General features: G+C 48.5%; 1 protein-coding gene across 4 annotated transcripts in view; it reads left to right on the forward strand.

The window, feature by feature from the left end:
* DOT1L (DOT1 like histone lysine methyltransferase) overlaps positions 1–17,650 on the forward strand; it is a 162,733-nt gene that overhangs the window by 80,761 nt on the left and 64,322 nt on the right. For all 4 annotated transcript variants that reach the window (XM_074978486.1, XM_074978484.1, XM_074978483.1 and 1 more), the window contains exons 9-11: positions 403–482; positions 14,547–14,615; positions 16,100–16,206. In XM_074978486.1, coding sequence (XP_074834587.1) covers positions 403–482; positions 14,547–14,615; positions 16,100–16,206 — 256 coding nt within the window. The remainder of the gene's footprint in view (positions 1–402; positions 483–14,546; positions 14,616–16,099; positions 16,207–17,650) is intronic.

Below are 17,650 nucleotides of genomic sequence, written 5' to 3' on the forward strand. Positions count from 1 at the left end.
TATAGTGGGGAATCTTGCCAGTGTAGTTCTTAACTTATGAATTCCATTCATCAGCTCAGCAGCTTCTGCAGGCTATCCACCCTCGAATATCCTGCAGAAGCTGCTAATCTGATGAATGGAAGTGTCATAATGTGACACTTTTTCATATGTTATAACATTTTGGCAGATAATTACGGTGAACACTGACTTTCTACAGCTTGCTATTTTGGGTAGCTTGTAAGTAGAAATTTTCTGTTTCTTGAGTAAAATAGCTATCTACCCTCTGGATATATATTATTCTCTTGTTGCAGAGCTGTGAGACTCATTCATAGAAGAGAGCATATTTCATAGAAGTAGCAGTGTGTGGAAGATAAGATGCTTATTTGTCTGTTCCTATTTAATAACTAGACCATTATCTTGCAGTGTTATTTTTGTGAATAATTTTGCCTTTGGTCCTGAGGTGGATCACCAACTGAAGGAGCGATTTGCAAACATGAAGGAAGGTAACACATCGAACTTAACTCTTTTCCATTGGTTTCCTGTTCCCTGTGGGAGCTGCTGAATATTCTGCTGTTTTTGCTGCACAGTAGTAGCTGTGAGTTTTTGTACATAGATTCAGTGTTTACTAGTTGATTCAGCATGCTGCTTGTTCCTGATTTGCTATCTCCAGCAGCCAGTCGCCCTCCAGTTCAAAAATCTTTTGGAGCCATAAGGCATCCCACAATGTCTATTGCGTTGCTTAAAATGTGCCTACTGTGTATGTGTACAGACTGTTTCTCTCACAAAAGGGCATTTCCATGACAGCACCTTTTGTAATGTGTTTTGAATATTTATTCCTGAATGTGGTTTTTAGATTTAAATATTCTATTTATATGCAAGTTTGGCAAATACCAGGGACCTTTTTTCTGTAATTAGAACACTAAGTTCTTCTTCGAGTGTCCCCGTGGGTGCTCCACAATAGGTGTCGGGCTTGCCTGGCGCCGCAGATCGGAGATCTTCCAGCAGTTTCTCCTGGATTGCGCATGTGCCGGCGCACGCCGCCCCCCAGCCGCGTGCGCAATCCGGTCCCCGCCAGTTCCTTCTCAGCCGCTATCGGCTGCAGACGGAATCTACTCAGGCTAAGGCCAGAATCAGATTAAATAGTGTTTTTTTTCTACGTGTCATTTGTTGTTTTTGGTTATTTAAAAAAAAAAAGAGAGAGAGAAAGCAAAGACAGAGAATGTCAGCAAAAAAAAAAAAAAAAAGAGAGAAGAGAAGAGCGGACGTGAAGGCCATTTAGGCCACCCGCTGGCCCGCAGGCCGGTGATCACTATTTGGAGTGGAAAGGCACGGATTAAGTGCTAAGTACCCCATTAACAGTAAAGGACTCACCACAATGGCCTCTTCAGGTTTTAAAAAGCGTGAGTCATGCCGTGAAGCTATGCCGGCCTCCGTGGGGCATAGCGAATGCATCCGATGCCTGGGGGAATTACAGCTTATCCAGAAGTGTTCTCACTGTGCTAAGCTCACAGCCAGGGCCAGGAAGGACAGAGCGATGAGGCGTAAAATGCTCTTGTTGATAAGGCTCTCCAGCCGGACTTGCTGGAGAAGCCTCACCCAGAAGGGCCCTCTGGGTTGCATAAGAGGAGGGCAGTTTTCTCTGACCCCCTCGGTGCATAAACGGAGGAAACTCTCCCTGGCTCAATCCTTGACGGCGTTTGCAGCGAGCAGGACGAGTGGAGCACACAGCCCCCATCCGCATACTCAGGCAAGCGGCAGCGCACGTGGCAGAGGCTGAGCCTCCGGTTATACAACAGCCGGCATGCGCGGCGCCTAGAGCGTCAGCGAGGGAAGCGCCGGACCCGGCAGCACCGGCCCCCACGGCACCAACGGTGCAGGGGCACCAGGCACGGAGCCTGCAGGCACTGGAGGAGGATACCCGCGCGACACCGACAGCTGGGCCGAGATCCCCGGCATGGAAGTGGGCGGTGCCGGCCCTGCAGGGGAGGGGCAAGGCAAAATCAAAAGCCCGGCACCGCAGTCCATCTCTGGACAGGGCTGCGCTGCTGTTAGCACCAAGCCCTCCCCCTGTGATACACACGCTGCACCGAAGGCCTGTATCTCCACCGGCCCATCCGGAACCTCCTCCTCCGTTCCTCCAACCAATGTCACCATGGCTTGGGCCACCTTCACCATTTCTGGGATTGGATCCCCTGGAGTACTGTCACAAGCCAGTTTCACCTCCATCTGTGTCGTCACGGAGGTCTCGCTCTCCCAGACATCGGGGGTACACACCCCGTGAGTGGTCTAGGTCTCCATCCCCGGACCCTTGTCCATGCTGCCATGGTCGTCCTTATCATGCTGCACACAGACTCCACAGGCCTACACCCAGGGGCAGGTCCCCCCCGGCCACTCAGTACCCCTGTGGGCACTCCCGATCGGGGACGGAAACACAGTTGTCTTAAGGGGAGTTAATTTTAGAACCCCGAGACTTTCCTTCACAATCCTCCAGCGAGCAAGTGTATCATCGACCGCAGGAGCCCGAGGGTTCGAGGGAGGTTTACGCTAGTGGTTCGTCCTCATCCTCCCCAGATGAGGCCAAGGCCCCCGGGGATGTGTCTCCCCCGGATGACCTTTAAACAGTTTCAGGAGCTGTTTAAAAGGGTGGCTTTCACACAAGACGTTCAAACGGCAGAGGTGCAGGAGAAACATCACAAACTCCTGAAAAATTTGAGACCCCCGGCTTCATCCAAAATTGCTATTGTGCTGGACGAAGCCATTCTGGAGTCAGCCATTACTGTATGGCAGACTCCGGCCTCTGTTCCGCCTACGAACAAGAGAGCGGATAAGAAGTACTTCGTCCCGGCAAAGGGCATGGAGTTCCTCTTCAGTCACCCACAGCCAAATTCTTTGGTGGTCGAGTCGTCCCAGCAGAGGTCAAAGGCTTCTCAGTAGAAATCGGGGGGATCGGACAAAGATGATAAGAAGCTAGAGCTGTTTGGCACGAAGGTATATTCCTCTTCTACCCTGCTATTGAGAGTGGCAAATTATGGGCACACCTAGCAAACCATAATTTTGATAATTACTCCAGGCTTACTCCCCTCATGGATTGACTTCCGGAAGACAAAAAGCCAATGTTAAAGGCAATTAGTCCAGAGGGCTACACAGCATCGCGGACGGGAGTCCAGATTGCCCTGGACGTGGCGGACACGGCGGCACGTCCAACGGCTACAGCAGTGGTCATGCGTAGAGAATCCTGGCCCCAGATGTCGGGTATCCCGAGGGACCTACAGGCGAAGATCGTGGACCTTCCCTTTGATACATAAAAGTTGTTTGCAGACTCAACCGACTCGGTCCCTCACTCCAGTGAGGACTCGAGTGCTACACTTAGAACCTTGGGCATTTATACTCCCCCATACAGGAGGGAAAAATTTTATCCTCAGCAAAGACGCCACACTTACAACCACAGCGTGCTCAATATCAACGGGGCTACGGCCAAGGGCGCTATCAACAGCAGCAACAGTATAGAGCCCTAGGTGACGGTCTCAACAAAGCCGTACGCCCTTGGGTCAGGCCCAAAGGCAACAAGTTTGACGGGTATGTCGGGGGCTGCACTATCAATACCCTTGTTCAGTGCCACTCTCATCTCATGTTCCATCTTCGCCTCAGACCGTTCCACTCCCAATGGCAAAAGATCACCACAGACAAATGGGTGCTGGAGATCATAGCCACGGGTTACGCGATCCCCTTCCAGTCGCTTCCACCGATGAAGCCTCCCGCCAGGCCTCACCTCAGGGGCGCTGCCACAAGGCGAGGCTCAAGCAGAAGGTGAATCACCTTATGTTCATAGGGGAGGTGGAAAGAGTGCCAGAATAATTCCAGGGAATGTTTTTATTCATGCTACTCCCTACCAGAGAAGAAAACAGGAGGCTGGAGGCCCATCTTAGATCTTGGGGGCCTCAACCGTTACTTGCGCAAGCAACATTTTCGGATGATCACAGTTGCCTTGATACTCACGGCACTGGATGATGGAGACTGGGTTGCAGCACTCGACTTACAAGATGCTTACTTTCATATAATGATCCACCCGGCACACAGGCGCTTCCTCCGCTTCACGGTCGGCCAGGAGCGCTTCCAGCACAGGGTTCTTCCGTTCGGCCTCTGCTCGGCCCCCAGAGTCTTTACCAAAACCCTGGCAGTGGTGTCCGCCTACCTGCACAGACAGGGGGTGTTTGTTTTTCCCATATCTGGGCGACTGCCTGCTAAAAGGGGCCTCGAAGGCAGAGGTCTCACGCATGATACGCGTCACAGCGGACACGTTTTTCTTCGCTGGGCCTAGTCATCAACCTCGCAAAGTCAAAGTCCGAACCCACACAACATATAGAGTTCATAGGGGCACACACAAACTCTATCACAGCAAGGGTGTACCTACCCAACGCCCGCTTCCACGCCATCAGTTCGCTGGTGCAAGTCATCACATAGAGCCCCACGGTGCAGGTCTTAACATGCTTACAGCTGCTGGGCCACGTGGCGGTAGCGACGTTTGTGGTACAGAATGCCAGGTTGCACATGTGAAGTCTGCAGCATTGGCTGGCGTGCGTTTACAAACCGGCATCCCACACTGTCCACAGGGTGGTGTCGCCCACAACAGAGGTGCGCAGATCCCTGGCGTGGTGGGAAAACCCCGAGAATCTGCTAGTGGGGGTGCCTTTTTCACCAACCACAAATTTCTATTTTTTCTTACTACCGCCGCCTCCCACATAGGATGGGGAGCGCACATCGGCGACAAGGTAACGCAAGGGCTATGGTGCCCTGCGGAACAGACACTGCACATAACCATGCTGGAGCTCAGAGCAGTGTTCAACGCCTGCAAACATTTTCGAGATTACCTACATGGCAAAGTATTCGGGATCCAATACCGACAATACCTCCACTATGTTTTACATCAATCGACAAGGAGGAGCACGATCCCGTGCCCTATGTGCGGAAGCAGTCCAATTGTAGAATTGGTGCATCGCCAACAACATAACGTTGAAAGCCTCGTACTTGCCGGGCGCTCACAACGTGAAAGCAGATCAGCTGAACAGGCGCTTCGCAATCACGCACGAATGGCAGATCCGCTCCGATCTGCTACGGTGCATTTTTCGTACATGGGGGTTTCCCCAGATCGATCTGTTTGCCACAAGGTCTTGCACAAAGCCAGAAGGGAGAGAGCTCGCATGATACTCATAGCCCCGCTTGGGATCGGCAGCAATAGCTTCCCTTGCCTTTGCGCATGTCGGACCGCCCACCGCTCCCTCTACCAGTGGCGCCGGACTTACTCACGCAGGCTCAGAGGTCCTTAGTGCACCCGCACCCTCAGTGTCTGCACCTACAAGCATGGCTAATCCATGGCTCAGCTCTTTAAAGAGCACGTGTACGGAGGGAGTACAACAAGTCCTGGAATGTAGCCGAAGGACCTCCACCAGGAGGACTTACAAGCAGAAATGGACTCGATTCACAGCCTGGTGTTCCGCCAGGCAGTTAGGTCCCCTTGACGTTCCTATACCTGTAATACTGGAATACTTATTGGACCTCGAGAGGCGGGTTTTCTCTATCCTTGCTAAAGGTCCACCTCACCGCTATATCAGCCTTTCGGCATACAGAGGAATGGCCCATGGTATTCGTCTATCCTATCGTTACCAGGTTCTTGAAGGGTCTGGTAAACCTGTACCCCCCTCGGAAACCGCTTCCACCATCGTGGAATTTGGACTTGGTGCTCAGCACGCTATCGGGTCCACCTTTTGAGCCATTAGCCACAGTTCCCATACGTGTCCTTACGATTTAAAAAAAAAACAAACAACCTTCCTCCTTGCAACTACGTCAGCCCGCAGGGTGAGTGAGCTCGCGGCAGTGATGGTAACGCCGCACTGCACGGTATTCTCAAAGGAGGCGGTAACCTTAAGGCTGCACCCAGACTTTGTTCCAAAAGTCTCTTCGGAGTCCAATCTTAACGAGCCAATAGTTTTAGCCTCGTTTTACCCGAAGCCTCAGAGCTCCGGCAAGCAGGCACACCTGCATCTCCTGGATGTGAGGAGGGTGTTGGCCTTCTACATAGACAGAAGTAAGTCCTTCCGGAAAACGGACAGGCTCCTAGTCTCTCTCTCTCTCCCAGGTCAAAAGGAGAATGTCTCTCTTCACAGAGAATGTCTAAGCACATTGTGTCCTGTATAAAAATGTGTTACGAGCTTCAAAATGCTCCTTTGCTGGCCCCGTCCAGGGCTCACTCCACCAGGGCGGTGGCGGCGTCAACAGCCTTCTTCAAGGGCATCGCGTTAAAAGACATCTGTAGATCGGCGACCTGGTCATCTTACGACACCTTCGCCGAGCATTATGCCCTGCCTTGGGTATTCGAAGAAGATACCCATCTGTCGACAGCAGTCCTCTTGGGGGCAAGCTGCACATAAACCGATTACCCACCTCGTTACTTGGGTTACTGCTGGGTAGTCACCTATTGTGGAGCACCCACAGGGACACTCGAAGAAGAAAGAGAAGTTACTCACCCTAGTAACGGTGGTTCTTCGAGATGTTTCCCCGTGGGTGCTCCACCACCCGCCCATCCTCCCCGCTTCGGATCTCTGTCTAGTGTTTTTCAGGAGCATCCGAGGCAGTTGGTCAAGGAACTGGCGGGGACCGGGTTGCGTACGCGGCCAGGGGCGCTCAGGGGGGCGGCGCACGCCGGCGTATGCACGATCCAGGAGAAACTGCTTGAAGATTTCTGATCTGCGGTGCCGGGCAAGCCCAACACCTATTGTGGAGCACCCACAGGGACACATCTTGAAGAACCACCATTACTACGGTGAGTAACTTCTCTATCATATTTAAAAATTCCTAATCTGCACCAACAGCCGATGTCATTGCTTCTGAAACGAAAGTCTGCAGAGCCCTTTGTTGTGCTGTGTGGAGAAATGGATTGAGACCCCAACAGTGAGGGATTTGGGTGACAGAATGCTGTCGTATGAATTTTCCCATAGATTAAAAAAACTGGAGAAACCACTTTCCTCAGATAACAGGAACTTTGTAAACCATTAATGTTTAGTCCTCGTGCGTTTTTACACTTCATTCAATTGCACTGTCCAGACTAATGGGTTTCAATTTGGGTCATTTAGTCACTTTTTCCTCTGGGTATTATGCCTATACCAATGGTGGTATGCTTGGGTTGCCGTGGTTCAGGGGATTATTGTTTACGAAACTGATCCTTCAGCATCCATCTATGTGGCTCAAATAGTCTGTATTGGTTGTGGTGATATATACATTCCTCTGAAGCCTGGCTGGGGGGGTTCTATTGTATTCCTCGTGGACAGCTGCTACAGTGGCTACTAACTGAAGACTTTGCCTCATCTCAGGAAGTAAAGCAAGGTCTACGTGGACTTCGGAGACTCGATTGCCTTCTCTTCTTTTCCACATTAGGTCTTAAGTACACGGATGGCTGGGGCATTGAAAATTTGCATTACTTCCACTCTTGCCACATCTCTTCTGGCAATGATAAGGCTTGGATCACTAAGGGTGTGCTTACATTGCAAAAAGACCAGGGGAAGAAAGTCTGCACCAACTGATTGTGGCTTGTCCTACAGGGCTAGAAGTAGTGTAGTGTCATGCAGTCATTCCTGCTTTGGCTGTTGTCCCAGGCTCCAAGACCCATGCTGCATACCAGGTCTCGGAGCCTAGGCACCAGCCTGAGGCCCAGAGACTACACTGCTTAGCTCTGGTAACTGACCCAGCCTGGGAGATGCACTAGCCAGAGATGTTTTGTTTTTGTTGCTGTTTTATTTTTAGTTTAGACACATGACAAGATCAGTTTAGCATGTTTTACTTGTACTAAATTCTGTTGCTAGATGTAGTTATTGGCTGGCCGTGTGGTCTCCTGGATTAGTCATGACTCTGGAAGCCAGAGGTTCCAGAGTTCAGTCACTGTGCCACGGAGGAGTCATTCAATCTGTCAGTTACTCTTGGTTAAAATGGGGACCATTATACTTACCTGTGTCATGTGGGGGTGAAGCTCGCGCCCGGAGAGGTACTCCGGCATCGCTGAACAGCGTTGCGTCAACACGGGAGGCAACTGTTACCGGTTATAAGCTCTTGCTCGATTGGTGTAGAGAAAGAGCGCCAGGGGTTGCCTTCGACGGTGGGAGGGATCCTCGCATCTCACTGGACAGTCACCGCCCGCCTCAAGCTGGGCAGCCCCCAGCCAATAGGGTACTGTCCCGCCACAGTTCACCTGCCTCGCTGGGTGCGTGAGGCTTAAGGTTCCTGAACCTGACAAGTGACTGAAATTTGGGCACCAGGCAAACCAATAAGAAAATCAACAAGAAATAAGAAATATCAACAATTCAAGCTTGCTTGCTGGAATGTGCGGACCATGCTGACCGGCTTGACTGAAGATCTTCAGGCCATCAGTGACACCCGCAAGACCGCTGTCATCAATGAGGAACTGAAGAGGCTCCGAGTTGATATCACTGCACTGAAAGAGACGCGACTTGCAGATTCGGGATCTCTCAAGGAAAAGGACTACACCTTTTTCTGGCAGGGTAAAGCCCAAGAAGAACCCAGAGAGCATGGTGTTGGCTTTGCTGTCAGAAACACCCTTTTACAAATGGTTGATTTAGTCATGGGCGGATCAGAAAGACTTCTTCAGATCACGCTTCAAACGTGCGCTGGTCCCGTCCACCTGATCAGCGCTTATGCCCCAACCCTGTATGCCACACCAGAAGTAAAAGACAAGTTCTATGATGTGCTTAGTGCTGCTGTAGCGCAAATACCTGTTCGTGAACAACTGTACATCTTGGGTGACTTCAGTGCAAGAGTCGGAGCTGATTGAGCCTCATGGCCTTCCTGCTTAGGACACTTCAGTGTGGGAAAAATGAATGAAAATGGACAGCGTCTCCTTGAACTATGCACTTACCACAATCTGTGCATCACAAACACATTCTTCCAAACGAAGCCACGGCACAGAGCTCGAAGCACTGGCATCAACTAGACGTGGTCATCACTAGGCGTAACAACCTCAAAAACGTCCTTTTGACACGCAGGTATCATAGTGCTGACTGCGATACAGATCACTCGCTAGTTTGCTCCAAGCTCAAGCTGAGACCCAAGAAGCTGTACCGCTCTAAACCTGCTGGAAGGCCCCGCATTGACGCCAGAAAGACGGCAAACTCGGAGAAAGCTGAAAAGTTCAGAGACACCCTCCAGGAAAATCTGCGCAGCGGCCATGGGGGCGTCAATGCGATATCCAAATGGCAACATCTGAAGGATACAGTTTACAACACGGCCTTGTCGGTGTTTGGAAGAAGAGCTAGAAACACGAACGACTGTTTCGAAGCTAACTCCAATGAGATGATTCCAGTCATTGAAAAGAAGCGCGCTGCACTCCTGGAGTACAAACGCTCACCGAGCCCGAGTACCCAGCAAGCACTTAGAGAGGCCAGAAGAACAGTACAGCAGACAGCCAGGCACTGTGCCAACAACCACTGGCTCCAGTTATGCAGCAGCATCCAGACCTGTGCCGACTTTGGTAATCTCAGAGGAATGTACGAGGGTATGAAGAAGGCATTAGGACCCACCCAGAACAAGATGGCACCTCTGAAATCCAAATCTGGTGAAGTCATCGCTGACAAAGCCAAGCAGATGGAGCGCTGGGTCGAGCACTACTCCGAGCTGTACTCACGCGAGAATGTTGTGGTTGACGCAGCCCTCGATGCCGTTGAGCTCCTACCAGTAATGGACGAACTGGATCAAGAACCGACTGTGGATCAACTGAAGAGAGCCATCGACAGCATTGCAGCAGGAAAGGCCCCTGGTCAAGATGGTATACCACCAGAGGTAATCAAATGTGCCACGGACACACTCCTGGAACCCCTGCATGAGCTGCTGTGCCTGTGCTGGAAAGAGGGTGAGGTTCCACAGGATATGCGTGACGCATATTGTAACGTTGTATAAGAACAAAGCAGACAGAAGCGACTGCAACAACTACCGTGGAATCTCCCTCCTAAGCGTCACTGGTAAACTGTTCGCTCGCGTCATCCTTGGCAGACTCCAGAAGATTGCTGAGAGGGTGTACCCCGAACTGCAGTGCGGATTCCGTGCAGAGAGGTCTACCGTTGACATGGTCTTCTCTCTAAGGCAGCTGCAGGAGAAGTGCAGGGGGCAGAGAGAGCCACTCTAGATAGCCTTCATCGAGTTGACCAAGGCTTTTGACTTGGTCAGCAGGGATGGTCTGTTCAAACTGCTCCACAATATAGGCTGTCCTCCACGGTTACTCAAGATGATCCAGTCGTTCCACGAAAACATGAGAGGAACCATCCAACATGACGGCGCATTATCGGATGCTTTCAGAATCAGGAGCGGCGTCAAACAAGGATGCGTGCTTGCTCAGACATTGTTCGGGATCTTCTTCGCACTCCTCCTGAAGCATGCCTTTGGATCTTCAACAGAGGGCATCTTGCTGCACACAAGATCTGATGGGAAACTGTTTAACCTTGCAAGGCTGAGAGCTAAGACTAAGGCGCGAGAAGTCCTCATCAGAGACGTGCTGTTCGCAGACGATGCTGCTGTAGTGTCTCACACAGAAGACCAGCTTCAAAAACTGGTGGATCGGCTCTCCAAAGTGTGCAAGGACTTTGGGCTTACCATCAGCCTAAAGAAGACAAATGTACTCGGTCAGGATGTTGCTGAATCCCCATCAATCAGCATTGACAACTATACGTTAGAGGTCGTCCACGAGTTCGTTTACCTCGGGTCCACCATCACTGACACCCTGTCGTTGGACACTGAGCTAAATAGGAGGATTGGAAAAGCGGCCACAACTCTGTCCAGACTCAGCAAGAGAGTGTGGAATAACAACAAGCTGCACGCTCACACCAAAATGCAAGTCTACAGAGCCTGCATCCTCAGCACCCTCCTTTATGGCAGCGAGACTTGGACCCTGTGTGCCTGCCAGGAAAAGAGGCTGAACGTCTTCCACTTGCGCTGCCTCAGGCGCATCGTTGGAATATCATGGAAGGACAGAGTGACCAACACTGCCATCCTCGAGCAAGCTGGAATCCCAACCATGCACACCCTCCTCAGGCAGCGTCAGCTCCGCTGGCTTGGCCATGTCCACAGGATGAATGATGGAAGGATTCCAAAAGACATCATGTATGGTGAGCTAGCCTCTGTCAAAAGACCCCCCGGACGCCCCCAGTTGCGTTACAAAGATGTCTGCAAGAGAGACCTCAGAGAGGTAGACATCGAGCTGGACATCTGGGAAGAACTAGCAGACGACCGCGACAGATGGAGGCAGGGGTTACACAAGGGCCTTCAGAAGGGCGAGTTGAAGATCAGACAGCTAGCAGAGGAGAAGTGAGCACACAGAAAGCACAATAAGGACTTGCCAGACACCCACTACATCTGCAAGAGATGCAGCAAGGACTGTCACTTTCGTGTGGGTCTTTATAGTCACAATAGACGCTGTAAATGAAGTCTTAAATTGAAACTTTAAAGGGCGCGATCCATAGTTTGTGCAGACTGAAGGTTGTGGGGGTGAAGCCAAGTTCTCTGTAAATTGTATGGCTGCGCAGACACCCAGCTGCCTATTTGGCACTGCCCAGGCTGTCAAAGAGTCTGCCTAGGGCCCTGCCACAGCCAGAGGAAGGCTGCTCCAACCTGCCATGGCTGTGGGAGGGATGGTCTGAAGCCAGTGCCAGCCCAGACCTGACATAGTTGGGGTGCTGGACCCAGCCAGAGTGGCCTGACCCTGTACCCAGACCTGCTAGGGTAGCTCTCCCCCAGCCCCAGCTCATCCCTGTTAGAGCTTTCCCACCTCCAAGCCAGGTGCTGGTATGAGGGGAGAGATTGGGAGGGTCCTCTATCCTTGCAGAGCCCATGGAGCACCCTCCTTACTGTACCCCAGCCTCCTTAACCCAGGCCCGTACTACAGCCTGCACTCCTATCCAGAGCCCTCACATTCCTACACCCCACCTTCTGCCCCAGCCTGCAGCCCCTCATCCCCTGTCCCGCTCCAGAGCCCTCGTACCCTTGTACCCAACCCTCTGCCACAGCCTGGAACCTGTCATCCCCTCAGCCCCCGCCATACCCAGTCAGAGCCCCAACCCTCTGTCCCAAGTTCCCTGTCTCCTTAAGGACCGCTTGGCCCCCACCTCCGCCACATGAATTCTGTTATGAGCACGTATGTGAAGGTGATGTATCACACATCAGCTTTCTATGGGTGCATATAACAACATTCATTCCACTCCAGGGTGGGAGAAGTTAGAGGGAACACTGGTGTGGACTGTTGATTAAGTAATACTTGGACATGAGAAGTGTTACCATTTAATATCCAGTTTTTTTTTTCTTCTGGGAAGCTGGGCCATAAAAACTAGTAATTTGTAATTGTCCAGAAATGCCATGATGATCTTTAACATGGATGGCCTGATTTTAGCTTAGCATGTTTGTTCTGCCCCTTCAGTCATGTGACATATTACACATATAGGCTATGTTTACACTTCCCCTACTCGGAAGGGGGCATGGTAATCAGGCTGATGGGAGGTTACTAATCAACTGCTGTGATGAATATTTAGTACTTCATTAGGCTAATTCTCCCCCACAGCATCTTCCAGGTGTCAGATTTCGACATGTCCACATGCTGTGTAGCCGCAGGCATGTCAAAGTGCCTGCGCTACTTCGAAGTACCTTTACTCCCCAAAATTCTGCAGTTCTGAACAGCTGTGGGAGTGATACATGCACAGGATTATTCCTTGTGAGGCCACGCCTAGGCATAAATCAAGTAAATTTGACAAGATTATAGCTGTGACACAAACCCACCAAAGCCAGAAGAATTACCATAGGTTTAATAATCTAGCTTTACTTCAGAGTTGGGCATTAATTTGTTTAGTTCAATTGACCTTCGTTCTCTTCCCAACTCTAACTGTGGTGGCAGGGGACTAGACTTAGTGACTCAGGAGATCCTTTGTGGTCCTAAAGTGCTTCATCAAAGCACTTCACCTCTGTGACAGTCCCCAGTGGTATCCAGGGGAGTATTCCCTCCCATTTTTTCCCATCCATGTGTGAATTAAATTCTGTGTGCACCAAGGCATGTGTGGATGTACACCACGAGTAGAAACATGCTGCAGGCTTCTGCCAACTGTGGGCACTCTGCTAGGCGACATTTGAATCTCTCCTGGGCAGCTGCCTAAGTGCTGGCATCTCACCATCACCTGCCTGTTTCCTGGCATCTTGCTGTCCTGCCCGTTTCCTGCTGTGGATCTAGTATCTGAATCCACTAGCCTCTGGCACCAGAAGCAGTGCTTTTGCCAGCCTCACTCCCTTTACACAAGCTAGTGATGGGAAGCCCTGAACCTTGCAAACATTCGTTTTTGTGTCCAACCCCTTCTTTGCTGAGTGCTCCTTGAATTACCATGTGTACTGGCTTCAAACAGCTTGGAGGGTTCAACTTAAGATCACCCCTTTGCTTCACACCATGAGGCTTAGGTATATTCAAAGTGAAAACAAGAACACTTTCTTACCATCACTTAAATCTTTGATCTTTGAGGGGAAGGACAAGGGGCAACATTTGGGCAAAATCGTAGCATGTTTTCTAGCAACTAAACTCTTAACTTCCTCTCAAGTCTGCCTCCCCCTTTGCCCCTCCTTCCCCTCAAGTGTTCTTTTCATTTTCATCTAAACCTGGGTAAGACCCCCGTTCCACAAAGCAAACTTGATGTCTCTTTGTTTCCATGGTGAGGTGTGCCAGGGTGATGTGTTTATCCCCTAAATGTTCCAGAGAAAACCTTTGACATGTAAATGGCTTTTACAAGCATGATTTTAAAATAATTCCCCAACCCCATTTTTTTATTACTTCTGTCTCTGAAGTTTTCAATTCTTCATTAGCGTTCATTGCAGATTACTGGGTGAATTACAATACACAGTTTACACTGAACTTGCAATTAGATAACCTGTTTTCAGGTGATTAGCTTCTAGACACAGACTTTAAGAACATAATTTTCAGTTTATAAACCTAACTCCTTGCATAATATGCATGCTTACAATTTGCAATGTCTATGATCGGTTTGACATCAGCTTTTATTTGAGACCTCCCATGACACACGTTTGAATAATCTAGAATGTAGATGTCATGCTCAGAATATTCCTTTAACCTGTCTGCATACCCATTGTGCCTCTTGGAAGTAAGCAGTTCCTAGGCCATAATCCCTCTGCCTGTATTTCTCCAAAACAAAAAGGCAGTCATGTAGCACTTTATTTCTCCAACTGTAAAATGGGGATAATTACCTTTTTTAGAATGTTTTGTGATGTGTCTATGGAAAACCCTATCTAAGAGCTACTTGATAGTGTTATTTGACTAGCCTGGGTGTTTTAAGTGGTTATTTTTTAAAATATCTTCACCAAAAACAATACCCACCCTAAAATTCTTAAAAATTGACTTGATTGTGTGAATGGAATTTCTCCTTGGTGGCTCTTCAGGTACTAAATATAAAGCAACATAGTCTACTTTTTCCAAATGCTTTTGTAGTCAGAGCAGTGGTAATGGAATCACTTACATCTTTTTTTCCCAGGTGGAAGAATTGTGTCCTCGAAGCCTTTTGCACCTCTAAACTTCAGAATAAACAGTCGAAACTTGAGTGGTAAGATTCACTTTTCCCTTTTCTTAACTGTGATCAAATGTGTTCAATATTACTTTAAGGGAAAGCTCAGTAGAAAGTTACTGGTGTATGTTAAACCTTAAACATCAAGTTGACAGATGCCTTCCAAATATCAGAGACGTGTCACGACACCCACTTCTTTGGGACGTTCTTAATTCCTCTTCTGAGAGAAAAATCATTAAATAGTAAGAGGGCAATATTTGGGCAAAACCAAAACTGCTTCTAAAAAGTTAGGTTAAACTAATGCTTATCCTGGGTGAATCCTAAACCTAATATTTGTCCTTATGTAATGTTCATATACATTTGGACTGTGTTGGCTACTTGTTCAGCAGAAATGATCTCTCCTACACAGTTGTGCCATTAAATCAGGCATTTGATGGTTACAGTGTTCTGTGGCTAGGCTTAAGGCTTTGGTTGTAGCCAAAGCTTGAGCCTGGATATGTAACAACAAAATTAAGGCCCTACTCATAACGTTGTAAGTGTATTGCCAGTTGGCTCCTTGAACTAGCTCTTTTGGAAGCCTAGGTGGTACTTGTACTCCAGAATGGAAGAGTATCTGTAAGAGGAATAAAAACAATATAGCGCATATCCTTCAGATGAGTTTTGTATTCCACAGATTTTTACCCTAACTCTATGGCTGTGTGTACACTAGCAAGTTCTTTCAAAAGATTTTTTCGAAAGAAAGGGCTCTTTTGAAAGATTCCACAGAGTATCAACACATGAAAAGTGTTCTTTTGAAAGTAAATTGAGAGAATGTGGTGGTCATTTCAAATTCACTCTTACTTGCCCGTTTCAGGAAGAGTGCCCTCTTTTGAGAAAAAGTGTATAGATTCTCCCCAGGCCTTTTTTTTTTTTTTTTTTTTTTTTTTTTTTTTTTTTAAAGAGGAGTCCTCATGGGGCCTGACTTTTCGATCCCTGATCTATTCTTTCAGAAGAGCTGGGGGGCTGTGTGGATGTGTCTTCTGAAAGAGCAGATCGCTCTTTTGATCTGCTTTTTTTGTGTGGATGCACTCTTTTGGAAGAGATCTTCTGGAAGAGCTTCTTTTGAAAGATCTCTAGTGTAGACAGCCTGTGTGGAAGAAATACAGAATTAATTATAATATACAATTAGACTAGAGTGTTTCCAAGCCTACTTGAACAGTTAAGTAGGATCATATACTATGCCTGAATATATCCTCTTTAGAAAAGGACTTGGTCTCCTGGCTTTAGGGCTCTGTGTTTGTATTCCACATAGCCAACTTCTGACTATTGGGGGTGAAGGTGGTGGTGGTGGAGGGGCTGTTTAAATCCACCATGCAGATGACCAGTGTGGAGTGGCTTGGTTGGGCAGAAGGCATTCAGGATGCTAAGGCCACGTTTGCTATATTAAAACACAGTTCTGATACTGGGCCTCTTTAACATTTGATAAATGTGAGTGGGGAAATGGAGCTAAGCTTGATTTTGCTAACTGGCTTTTTTTCCTGCAGATATTGGCACTATAATGAGAGTTGTGGAGCTATCACCACTGAAAGGGTCAGTTTCATGGACCGGGAAACCAGTTTCTTACTACCTGCATACTATTGATCGTACCATAGTGAGTATAAATGTGGGCCAGTGAAATTTTTTTTGTCATCTGTTCCCTCACCTCCCTGAAGCACTCTGCTGGTCTTTACTCTGTGATGCTTGGGATTCTTCCTTACCCTCCTTTTATGTTTAGCAATGTACATTATATCGATGGTTACACTGACCTGAACTGCAGACAGCAGTGTGCAAATGGCTGCTCATTTACATATTCTCTTGCTGGCAGAAGAAAAGCAGTGTAAATGTGGTTCTGCTGGCGAAACCTACCATTTTTCGGCAGCCTTTTATCCAGGCATAAGAGGCTGCCGACAAAGAGGGTGGTTTCACCAGCATAACCACATTTACACTGCTTTTTTTTCATGCCGTCAGCAGCCTCTGCCAGTGAGTGAATATGCAAATGAGCTTCTATTTGCATTTTCGAGACTGCCCATGTGCATGCTGCTGTGGGAAGTTTGGGTCAGTGTAACCGTAGCTTATGGCTCTTTGAGGTGGGCGCAGTTTGTTTATATAGCTTGGTCTCTTGGCATGCGCACACACATCCAGATCACAGTTCACCTTTTTATAGTTAGCTTTTTAATCCTTCAGTGAAGCAGGTTTCTCAAAGAATGCTATTCTGTGTAACTCTGTGGTTGTCTGTAAATAAATCAGTCAGAATACACTTACATATGAAGAAATCAAAATTCCTCTCGCATCATAATTCAGTGTGTATGCTGGTGCTTTTCCTATACAATGGCTTTCCATTCTGAGTAAAGACTTTCTATAAGGAATTTTTAAAAAATGAATGTGTGCTGTGTGAAGCATCTTGGGCTAGGATGTAAGGGTGCTAAATAATAATTGTCAATCTGAATTAAATCTTAAGTTGCTCTAGCACAGCGATGGACAACCACAAATGGTGAGTGGACCTAACGAGTGGCTGCTCTCCATCTCAGTGGGCTGTAGCAGCCCTCAGCACACTGGGGTTCCACCTGTGACCCAACGTAATTAGCTGCTCTACCTCGTCCCTCCTAGCATTTTCAGAATGCATGAATCACCTGATTCATGCCCTATTCTTGTTCCTCCAGCCTAACAGAACTGGAACAGTTCAGGATGCTGGGAGGAAGCCGGGGGAGGAGGAAGGAAATGTGGGGCTCTGGTGCCTTAGTGCTCAAGACATGCAGGGGGGCAGCTGGGGGTTTACAGGTGGCAGGTTGCCCAACAGTGCTCCAACATCTTAAATGTGTCTAGGCATTCACCTTTAAATTTTGCTTCATTACTAAAGTCCACAGAAATGTAAATCTTATTTTGTGGAGAAGATCTTTACCTTCTTGATCTGATTTCTGTAATATGCTTGTACTGTCCTCTTTTGAAAGTCTGTTCTGGTTTGCCTATGTTGTAGATGTGTTTGTTGGAAATAAGATAAATACTCTGTTTCAGTGCAGTAATAGAGCTGAGTTGCATCCTATTGAAAATAATCTTCT

Source organism: Carettochelys insculpta, chromosome 27, assembly GCF_033958435.1.
Source record: "Carettochelys insculpta isolate YL-2023 chromosome 27, ASM3395843v1, whole genome shotgun sequence".
Taxonomy (NCBI): Eukaryota; Metazoa; Chordata; order Testudines; family Carettochelyidae; genus Carettochelys; species Carettochelys insculpta.